Raw genomic sequence first — 11,433 nt, 5'->3', positions numbered from 1 at the left:
ACAGGTTTCCCCGCCAGCTGACCCGCTACTACCCCCAGATACTCAGCAACAAGGATGCGGAAAAGGTGCCAAGGAACCTGAGGCTGCTTTCCCATCCCTCTCCTCTCTGGGCTGGGAGAAGCGGGGGGCAGGACAGCTTGGAGGTGAAAACCTGTCTCCTTAGGGTGACCTTGGGCCCAGAACATCAGCTCTTTGAGCCTTAGTCTCTTTATATGTCATCAGGGCTTCTGGCCCCTTCCAGAAATGCTGGGAGGATCACAGGAGACATGTGATAACATGCCACAACATGAGACAAACCTGAGAGGGGGAACAGGGGGAGTGCTGGGGTGGGGGGGGATCAGGGATACCAGACAGGCCCTACCCAGTGCCATAGGGCTCTTCACTCTGAATCTTCCAAAAGTTCAAAGTGGGCAAATGTTTTGAGTGTAATCTGGCCCATCCTATTCAGGGACACTGGGTGAGAGTGGGTGCTCCTTGCTCGCCCCACCCACTTCTCTGGCTCCCCCGTGGGGCTGGGGGTGGGTGCTAGAGACCAGCCGGGGCTTTGGGGTGCAGGACCTGTCTCCCATCTGGGTGACTGAGCGAGCTCTTCTCCTCTTGGACCTGAGCTTCCTGCCTTGGCACAGGGTAACAGTTTCACGTGCAGGGCTATTTGGAGGGTTGGGGTCTCTCCTAGGGACAGGTGAGATTGATCCTCAACAGAACTAGAATCAACACAGACCCTGCTACTGGCCCACATGCTTCTTAAGTTACAGAAGTAGTACAGTGAGTTAAAAAGTAGGGGCTCAAATTTATATCTTGTAATTAAAAGTCGAATACACATTCATTGTAAAAAAACAATTTGAAAAGCTCAGATGTTTACATGAGAAAAAGGAAACTCCTCCACACACAAAACTACAGTTCCTTTCCTCATAGGTACTCATGGCTTCTGCTGCACATCTGCCTTTGCTTTGCAGTTTCTGTACCTTTGTGGTTTGACTCTAGTTCCTTGTAGCATGGTACACCACCACCAGGTGGCAGCACCGAGCAATGGCCTCCAGGTTCTGGGGGTCAATGCCAAGTACCCTGTCCATTGACCTTTACAACCACATATTTTTCAGTCAACCACATCAAAAAAGCCACCTTTTTTTCTCCTTAACCCTTGATTTATTTTTTAAAACTTGAATCACATTCCTACAGAGTGTAAACTACTAGAAATTATCATTACCTCAGAGATTCCCTGTAATGACCCTACCATGTGGGTTTATTATTCCCTTTTTACAAATGGGAAAACCAAGTCGGCAAGCCACTAAGTTTCCACACTTGGAATAATGTCACCGCCATCTTTCTTGCTGACCTGTCCTGGCCTCCAGTGGGAGTGCAAGGCTTAGTGGCCATGCAGCACAGTCTTGGGTGCCACATGGGAGTGCATGAGGCTGTGGTAGCAATTGCTACCTCCCCGTGCATGTTCCAAGCACCTAGATGGTATCACAGCCATTGAGGAAGCTGGGGCTGGGTGCTGAGCCCAGAGTGCTCCAGCCTGACCTTGTCTTGTGCCCCTTCCTCCTCCAGTTCCGGAACCCCAAGGTATCTCTGCGAGTGCGTCTCTGCAACCTCTTGGGCCACCTGCAGCGGAGCGGTGAGCGGGACTGCCAGGAGTTCTACCGGGCCCTGTACATCCATGCCCAGCCCCTGCACAGCTGCCTGCCCAGCCGGCACACCCTGCGTAAGTGTGTGTCCCAGTCCCCAGGCCTCGGCATCTTCTTGTTCAGCCCTTCACCAGAGACTGCCCTCTGGTTGCATCTTGTGTGGCCCTCAGAGTATTTCAGACAATATAGATGTTTCTGTCTCCACGTCTCCCTCCCTCTGTCTCTGTCTCTCTGTCCCTCTGTCTCCCTTTTTCTTGTGCCAGTTTTTACACAAAAGGTAGCATCTCTTGCATGCAGCTCTGCCCTTCCCTCTGTAATCTAATGAATCTGGGAACCCTTACACTTCTTATCAGAAATAGCTCACGGCTGTAGGCTGTACCAGCCTTGAGTGAACTGACTCCCCCAACCCCCACAACGCAGGTTGCGTCCACTTTCACCCAGGTAGATCCTCATGGCATGGCTGTTTCTGTGGAACAGTTTCTGACACAGATGGCTGGTCCAAGACACATGTGTTTTGGTTTAGAGGGTCTGGCCTGTGGGCCCGGGAGGCTTATGAGCCCCGAGAGGTCCTCTGAGCTGCCTGGTTGGGTGCAGGGAAGGTACAAGCGGGGATGGCAGCTCAGTCCTGAGGCCTCTGCACCCAGGTCCCCAGGAGGAGTGGCTACTGTCCCTCAGTCCTCAGATGAGAGGCTGGAGGCTGGGAGGGAAGAGGTGGCTCGCCTCAGGCCACTCGGCTGGACCTGGGGCTAGTGACCCTGCCCCCAAGGACAGGCTGGCAGGACTGGGCCCTGAGCTCCAGCATGGGACGGTCCTGTCACCACAGGTCAGGACCACACAGCCTGCCTGGAGTCAAGTACCTACCAGGGTAGTACCCTCAGGGCTGTCTGGCACCTGGCTGGTTAGGGGGAGCCCCAGTGGGGTCTGGGGAAAGAGAAAGAGCGCCCTGCCCTCACATCAACATCATCAGACTTTGGACAGGCAGGTGTTTGCGCTGTGTTTGGTGCCTTGTGGTTGCCAGGGAACAATGAACCCCCTACTCCATGGTCCTCAAGTTCTCATGAAGTGGACAAAAGGAGAAGACACAAAACTGTGCAGGGTTCCATCCCTGGTGCTGACTTCCCCCAAACACAGCCTGGAGGGCTTAGCACCGGCACAACCTGAGGGGCCTGGGTGGTCTGGGGGAGGGGGCTCGACAGCCCCCTTGGTTTCCCAAGGGTGGGGCAACCACCTTACCCTCTGGCCCACCCACAACTAACTGCACCCTGTGATTTTGTTTCCAGAGAACTCAGATTGCACAGAGCTAGACTCGGGCACCGCAGGCCGTGAGCTCAGTGACAGGGGTAACCGCCTCCCACGTCCCTTCTCTGTGTTCCCCCACCCAAGGCTCCATCTCTGCCTTGGGGGCTTCTCCATTCCAAGTCGGGTTCCGTTCCTGGCTTCCTGTTGGACAGACCCCCTCAGGGTGCTCACTGGGTGCGTCCCTGCCCAGCTGATCCCAGCACAGGGTGTGAGCCTGTCCCTCGAGGCCTCTGGACCCCTCCCGCCCTCCTGGGCTCGGGGAGCTGCTCACGTGCATTTCTCCCCAGGACCCGTGGCCTTCCTGACCTGTCTCGGCCTGGCCGCAGGGCTGGCACTCCTCGTCTACTGCTGCCCCCCAGGTGGGTGCTGCCTGGCCAAGCCTCAGCCCAGTCCTCTCCAGACCATGGGGCAGAGCCCTGCCGGATGGACGGAGGCCTACACCTGAGGCCCCTACTTGTGGCCCAGTGTGGCAGTCCTGCGGTTCCTTTCCTGCCATGCTGACCTTGTCGAGGTCCTGTGTGGGGAGCCAGTGCCAAGCAGGCCCACTCGGCATGGGGACCCCACATACTCAGGTGTGGGGCTGGTGATGCCATGAGGCTGAGAGAAGGTGCCTTCTCGATGGGTTCTGAGACCCCCTTGTCTTCCAGATCCCAAGGTGCTGCCAGGGGCCCGGCGTGTCCTGGGCTTCTCCCCTGTCATCGTCGACAGGCACGTCAGCCGCTTCCTGCTGGCCTTCCTCACAGATGACCTGGGGGGGCTCTGACCGATCCCATCCATGCGCACCTTGGCTGCTTGCTGCCCTAGGGCTGGCTGGCTTTTCTAAGTGTTTATTTCTCACTGTGTATAACTTATGTAACAAGCACTTTACCTTCACTGTACAAAGGTGCTCAACAATATTAAATGTTTGAGTCTTATCCCTTCTCTCAGGAGTGTTTTCTAGATGATTCCAACAGAAGACATGACAGCATGTGTAACTGGGGCTGACCCTGTGGGCTCTTGGCTTCCCGAGTCCAACCCAAGACCCAGGTCCTGCTCAGGCCACCTTCTCAGACCCCTGTGGGCCTGGGCCTCACCCCTCCATCTGGGCTACCTGCCCCAGATGACCCCTGCTGTGTCCCCCAGTGCCCACCTCCAGATATCCCCTGCCACCTGTTCCCCTTCCCTCCCTCCCTGGCCACCTTCCACTACTTTTCTCCAGAACTCCCTACCTTGAACCCCTCCTGCCATCCCCTGCCTAGGTGTTGTTGGTCCCCACACCTGCCCCTGCCCATCTTCCCTCCTTCCCCAGCCCTCAGCCCCAGGTGGCGAGGATGAGGATGGACAGGGCGCACTGGGCTGCTCTGTTACCCGAGCCCTGGGCCATGGAAGGGCTCCAGCCAAGTGCCTCATGATACCTAGTGCCAGCATGTGTTAATTTGATTCCTCTTAGCAGCCCCAGGAGGTGGGCTGCTGTCCCTGCTTTCCTGATGAAGAATCTAAGACTGAAAGGAGAGATCACTCAGCCAGGAAAGCGGGGGGACCCAGTGCATGAGGGGCTCCACCACCATCTTCATTCCCTTCCTGTGACATGTCCCAAGGAGACATGTCATCCCCCTTGTCACTGTCCAGTCACCAGAGCCAACACCCAGATCCTGGGCCCTCGAGGCCCCTCATACTACTACTATCCTGGAAATGGAGCCCCTCCCCCCTGGGAGGCAATGACCCACGCTTGGCGGGTCTGGGGAGGGTTCAGTTGACACAGATATGGTCAGAGCCTAGAAATGAACACAAAGTCTTGTCCCTGATCCCAGGTGGAGAGGAGGTTGAGACAGAAAAAAAAGAGTCCACAAAAACTTATAGAACTTTTAGAGATGAAAAATGTAATTGTGCCATCTGAAGTCTTTGGCTCTGGCTCCTCACGCCCTCCCCCAACAGCCTGGGGTTTGGCCAGACCCAGCACCTTGTCCTCAGAGCTGAGCCCCTGTATTTGTCTTGGGGACATGGGCCTGTCCCCTTGACCAGGGTGTTTGTACCTATTTGTCTCACCTGCCAGCCTCCGGCTCAGGATCTTGTCATGGAAATGTCCCTCGTGGACACAAGAGGGTGAGTGTACACGTCCAAGAGTGTGCTCTGCCTTTGGCTCTGGGGGCTCTGTGAGCCAAGTCCCCAGTGCCTACTACCCTCCTGCAGGCTGTGGTTGTCTGGCACCTGTCTTTTATGTGGACCCATGTCACCACCCTCATTACTGATGAGGGAGCTGAAGCTCAGAGCCCAGGACCACACAGCTGCCAAGAGTGCCCTCCCCACACGTGTACACGTGCACACAAAGGCATACACACATGCACACATACACGAAAAGTGTGCACATGTACACGTGCACAGTGCTCAGATACACACGTGCACCGCACTAGGCATGGGCTGCCAGGGCCTGGGCCTGGCCCCTGATGGGCTCCTCTCCCCATTGCCCCCACCCCGTCAGCTCCTCCCTCTCCAGCCTCTTTGGGGAAACAGAAGTATGTTTGTCACCCCAAGAATCATCATGAGCTTGCATTTTCCATAGGGGGTTTCCGGAGGAACCCACAGCCTGACTCCAGGAATGACGCTACCTTTGGGCCCCCAGGCGGGGTTCCACTCCCAGGTTTTAGTCTCTCAGAGCATGTGGGAAGGAAACAAGATGGGAGGCAGAGGGATCAGCTTCAGGACATGGTCTCTGGCTGATTGATTCAGCCAGTTCGTGGGCTAGTTCACTCATTTGTATGCCCAGCCATTAAAGTGAGGACCAGGGCAAGGGAGAGCCAGGCATAGGAGCTCTCCTTTCTGCCCTGAAGCCTGGGACAGTGCAGCTTCCCACTCACTCCTCCACCTCTGCACTGCAGGCTGTGGGTGTGTGTCTCCAAATTCTGAGCCTTAGTTTACCCATCTGTAAAAAGGGACACAACCTTGGGCCCCCTCCTTGAGCATGGATATCCTGAGCTGGATAGCACTGTTCCAAGTACTGTTCTCTGGAAATTGCTTCATGAATTTACCACTTTGCTGGAAGGCATAGCTAATGCATGTTCTCTCTGGGACAGACTCCCATTGGGTGAAAGGAGTGCAGTTGCCTGTGCTCAGTGGGGAGGACACAGGTGCCACCCTGAGCTGAATGGGCTGAACGGATCCCCCAATGGCTGTGCCCCACATGAAGGTTCTTCTTGATCTTGTTCAGGGTCCAGGGTTAGGGATGCTGTGAATGTGCCCACTCCCTTCCAGCCTCCTCAGGGCTGTGAATGTGCACCACACTCCAGGTCTCTTGCAGACAGTTCCCCATGTAAACTGGCTCTTATTGCTGCAGAGACTGACTGGAGGCCACCTTCCTGATTGGCCAGCCAGACCAGGGGACTAGTCCCTGCACCTGCTCTGGACTCTGAGCTCAGGTGGCAGGGGTTCTCAAGGTCAGCAGACCCCTGAGGCCCAGCCCAGCATGTCCTGTCCAGTCTGCAGCCCCTCCACCCATTGTGAGCGAGCAGGATTCTGATTCTGAGGGTAATTGCTTCCTGGGCAGATGCCTGGGGTATTCTTGGTGCTTGTCCTGCTCTCTGAGAGACAAGCTTGGGTAAAAGTGACACATGCCCGATGAAAGTGACAGACACAACTAGGTAAAGGGCACTACTGGGTGAAGGTGACAGACGCCTGACTGTAGGTGATAGAGACATCTGGGTAAAAGTAAATGAGGCCACTGTGTGAAGGGTGCAGGCAGAGCAAACACTGAATAAGCCAGTGCCTTGATCTCAGCCTTCCAACCCCCTGAAATAAATGTTGTTTATACAGCACCCAGTCTGTGGCCTTTGTTATAGCAGCCCTGAACTAAGACAGCACCTTTGAGGGAACATCCCAGAGGCAGGCCCCGCAGGCCTATGGCAGGGAAGTCCTGGGTCCTGTCCACCCCCCGAGACCTGTGAGACCCTGTGGCAGGGTTCCATCCCCTGAGCAGGGGGCGGTAGGTGCCTGTCCCAGGTCTCAGGACCCGTCTGGTGAGCTGTGATAGTCCAGGACACCTATTCCCTTGGCTCGAGCTGGGCTACCTCTTGTGACTGCTGACTTTCTCCTTCCATCCATTACCTACCAAGGCCTTGCCCTGGAGGTCCAAAGCAGCCCCCGAGCTCAGGCTGTTCTTGGACCCTTCTGTGGATCCCCGCCTCAATGGCCCCTTCCCTGACTGTGCCTGGACTCCGTGCCTGCAGCTGAAGTCTGCAACAACAGCCCAGACCAGCAGCCAGGCTCCTCTGCCATCTGCCTGCCCCTGGCTGGTTGCTGCCATACAATGCCTCCACTCCTGGGCTGGGACTGAGGGAGGTAGAACAATGGGGCATCCATGTTTAGGCACAGTACTTCCCCGCATGAGGCCATGTCCTGCCAACCACCTTGTCAGTCAGTGACCACAACCTGGAATGAATTAAGTCCATCAGGGTGTGAAAGACACCATGGGCCACAGTCTCCCCTGCTGGCCCCCTGACCCTCTGTCCCCCGTCCCCACCTCCATACCTCAACAACTGGAACTGTCCATGATCCATGCCTCTGCACCTTTGCACATGCTATTCCCTCAGAAGGAACACTATTAACCATCCGCCCTCCACCCTCCATCTACTCAACCTGGGTCTTTGGTAAAATGCCATCTCCATCAGGAAAGTCCCCCCGAAACTCTAGTAAGAAAAGAGTAGTTCCTCATCCTGGCTATCACAGTGCTGGGATGACTGTCCCATCTCCAGTCTGCCTGGGGTGGGGAAGAACTCCCATGTGTAGGGAGAGGAATGAGGGAGGGTGTGAGGAGGATGGGAGGGACGGAAGTGATGCGGGCATTTGGGAGAAGTGTGTCTGTGAAAAAGGAGGTGTGTGTGTGTGAAGAGTAGTGGACCTGTGATGGAGGGAGTTAGGGCCTTAGATACTCTTGCCAGAGTGATGTGGCTCAGGCCAGGTGAGGTCACAGGCTGGTGTTTGCGGAACACCCCCCGAGACCTGTGAGACCCTGTGGCAGGGTTCCATCCCCTGAGCAGGGGGCGGTAGGTGCCTGTCCCAGGTCTCAGGACCCGTCTGGTGAGCTGTGATAGTCCAGGACACCTATTCCCTTGGCTCGAGCTGGGCTACCTCTTGTGACTGCTGACTTTCTCCTTCCATCCATTACCTACCAAGGCCTTGCCCTGGAGGTCCAAAGCAGCCCCCGAGCTCAGGCTGTTCTTGGACCCTTCTGTGGATCCCCGCCTCAATGGCCCCTTCCCTGACTGTGCCTGGACTCCGTGCCTGCAGCTGAAGTCTGCAACAACAGCCCAGACCAGCAGCCAGGCTCCTCTGCCATCTGCCTGCCCCTGGCTGGTTGCTGCCATACAATGCCTCCACTCCTGGGCTGGGACTGAGGGAGGTAGAACAATGGGGCATCCATGTTTAGGCACAGTACTTCCCCGCATGAGGCCATGTCCTGCCAACCACCTTGTCAGTCAGTGACCACAACCTGGAATGAATTAAGTCCATCAGGGTGTGAAAGACACCATGGGCCACAGTCTCCCCTGCTGGCCCCCTGACCCTCTGTCCCCCGTCCCCACCTCCATACCTCAACAACTGGAACTGTCCATGATCCATGCCTCTGCACCTTTGCACATGCTATTCCCTCAGCAGGAACACTATTAACCATCCGCCCTCCACCCTCCATCTACTCAACCTGGGTCTTTGGTAAAATGCCATCTCCATCAGGAAAGTCCCCCCGAAACTCTAGTAAGAAAAGAGTAGTTCCTCATCCTGGCTATCACAGTGCTGGGATGACTGTCCCATCTCCAGTCTGCCTGGGGTGGGGAAGAACTCCCATGTGTAGGGAGAGGAATGAGGGAGGGTGTGAGGAGGATGGGAGGGACGGAAGTGATGCGGGCATTTGGGAGAAGTGTGTCTGTGAAAAAGGAGGTGTGTGTGTGTGAAGAGTAGTGGACCTGTGATGGAGGGAGTTAGGGCCTTAGATACTCTTGCCAGAGTGATGTGGCTCAGGCCAGGTGAGGTCACAGGCTGGTGTTTGCGGAACCAGAAATGCAACTGCAATTTTACAATGCAAGGTTTCCCTCTGGGGAGAGGGCACAGGGTTCAGGTGTGGGTGCTGACGCTGTTGGAATCCGGGGTTGTTATATCCAGTTCCCGCCAGGTCAGTGCTCTGTGGACTATCTCAGAGAAGATACTGCTCACCCTGTGCCCCCAAAACCTCTCCATAAACCCCAGGCCTGACCAAGCTCTGGGTCAGGACCCTGCTGTATGGGCTCTGGGACCCCAGTCTTGTAGACTGGATGGGGGTTTGGGAGCACGGAGCAGGGGCCCTTCCTCATCGCTGGCCACGTGGCAGCTGGGACCTCAATTCTTATTCCACCCGGAGGCAGGACTGGAGCCCCATCTCCCCTCTGAGGACACCAAGGGCTGGGGCAGGGCCTAGGGGGCATTGCTGCCATGGGGCATCTCCCCTGGGCCACACACAGGTCCAGCAGGTTAGCTTAGTTTCCCATGAAATAAATACTTGAGAGAAGGGGAAGAAAAATGTTAAAACATTCAGCTCCTTGATTTTTATAAATAATGTGGTGAGAAAAGAGGAACTAAGTTCAGTTAAAGGCAGGTGGGAGAGAAGGTTCCTGAGAGAGGGGAGGGAAATGGGTAGGTGGGTGTGGCAGGTGTGGGAAGGAGGAATGACCCAATCCTGCAGCAAAAGTCCACCTTCTTGGTCCACTGGCCCCCATCCCATCCTGGCCTACCTTCCTCAGAGCCCCCTGACTCACCCTGTCCTCCCCCCACCCAGGTCAAGTGGGCCATGGCCTTGAAGGGGGGACAGTGGGGATGCAGAGTCAGGGAAGGAGAACCTGTAGAGTGAAACGGACCTAGAATACTCCCAGGGTTTGAGCCAGGCAGGAATAAACTGTGGTGTCCTCGGACACATGCAGGGGACATGAGAAATGAGGAGACAAGAACAAGGGTTCCCGGAGGGACAGAGGGGTCCTGTTTGGGCTTCCACTCGCACAGAGCTACTTCCTCATCTGGTGACTCTGCCAGGGGTGACCTGGGGATGACTCATCTATCCCTACCCCTATCTATCACCTGTCTATCTATCTATCATCATCTATCCATCTGTCCATCAATCTATCATCTTTTTGTCATCCATCCATCAGTCATCATCTATCTTTTACAGTAAGAAGGTTAAGCACACAGTCCCCCCAGAGCTTGCTCAACAAGCTCTGCATGACTGCCCCCTCCCCTGCACTGACCACCCCACACTCCTTCAAGGCCAGCCCCAGCTCACATGGCCACAGCCTGTCTTTTCCTGGGGCTCCCTCCCGGTCCTGGGTCCCAGAGCATTGGTCTTGAGAGCTCCCCGGCTCTTGACTTCCCTGTGTGTCCCTCTGTGGAGTTCCCCAACTTGGCACGTATGTTTCCTTGCTTCTTACTCCTTAAGGGTCTCTGCCATCCCCAGGAAGGGCAGAGAAGTGTCCCCGGGTGGGACAGCTGCATGGTAGGGCAGAGGGGGTAGTTAACAAGCAGTGGATGTGTTAGGGTCTCGGAGGACTCCCTGAGGGTTGTCACACCCCCCTGGGTCTGGCTTGGCCCTGACTCGCTCTCTGGGCCTCGGTTTTCTGTTCATCCCTTAGCCACTGTGACACATGCACAGGGCTCGGAACTCGAGGAGGAGTGAATCTATTGCAGATATTTACTAAGTACCTACTGTATGTCAGACACAGTGCTGGGGACATAGGCTGTGGGTGGTTGCAACCAGTGGGAGAGCCAGGTCAGACCAAATAGAAGTGTAAGTATGAGTAGGGGTCCACCTTTTCCCCCAGCTCAGGCAGAGCTCCCTCAGCCTTCAGGGAGATGGTGGGCAGGACCCTCCTTCTCAGGGAGCAGCCCTGGTCTTGGGCCAGACGGTGCAGGGGTAGTCAGGGCTCAGATATGGGCCCCAGGGGGTCACTGTGGGCAGTGATGCTAGCCAATGGCACCAAAGGCAGAGTAAACCCAAATGGCCCACCATGACAGTGACCAGCAGTGGTGGTCAGGAGGGCCAGTGGGGAAGACCTCAGGGCACAGCCCTGACCCTAGAGAGCAGCAGCACGTACCATGGACCTAAGACAGGAATACATCTGGACTGAGGGTCAGGGGCCCGGAACTGTAGAGGCATGAGCCTGGGTGCTGGTGGGTGGGCAGGTGGGGGGCAGTCATGTGTACCTGTTGGGGGAGCAGCTGGGGCAGGGGCTGTAGGGGGCTGGGATGCACAGACCCACCCGCTGTCATGCCCTGTCCCCAATGCCCCTAGCACCCGTGGAGGCCAGCCTGGCTTGGTGACCTGGGACCCAGTCCAGCCATCTGGGGCTTAACCTCTCTGGCCACATCTGGGCCAGCTTCCTGTCCTGGCCAAAGGAGGAACTAGGCCATCTGTTGGCCACGTCCATGGTCCACACAGGCTGGCATCCGTCTGGTGTGGCTGCCAGCCAGCCCACACCACAAGCCACAGACTGCTTCAGGCTATACCAGGCACATGGTG

At 56.3% G+C, this 11,433-nt stretch overlaps 1 protein-coding gene across 1 annotated transcript in view; it reads left to right on the top strand.

Annotated features, from left to right (window-relative positions):
* CARD19 (caspase recruitment domain family member 19) overlaps positions 1 to 3,690 on the top strand; it is an 11,047-nt gene extending 7,357 nt beyond the window's left edge. Inside the window, exons 3-7 of the mRNA XM_007468181.1 lie at positions 5 to 65; positions 1,552 to 1,705; positions 2,909 to 2,968; positions 3,215 to 3,286; positions 3,575 to 3,690. Of these exons, the coding sequence (XP_007468243.1) occupies positions 5 to 65; positions 1,552 to 1,705; positions 2,909 to 2,968; positions 3,215 to 3,286; positions 3,575 to 3,690 (463 nt within the window). The remainder of the gene's footprint in view (positions 1 to 4; positions 66 to 1,551; positions 1,706 to 2,908; positions 2,969 to 3,214; positions 3,287 to 3,574) is intronic.
* Positions 3,691 to 11,433: the final 7,743 nt, after the last annotated feature.

Source organism: Lipotes vexillifer, unplaced genomic scaffold (assembly GCF_000442215.2).
Source record: "Lipotes vexillifer unplaced genomic scaffold, Lipotes_vexillifer_v1.1 scaffold466, whole genome shotgun sequence".
In the NCBI taxonomy this organism is placed as follows: Eukaryota; Metazoa; Chordata; class Mammalia; order Artiodactyla; family Lipotidae; genus Lipotes; species Lipotes vexillifer.
The sequence above is the reverse complement of the archived record's forward strand: the minus strand, read 5'-3'. Positions and strand labels throughout refer to the sequence as shown.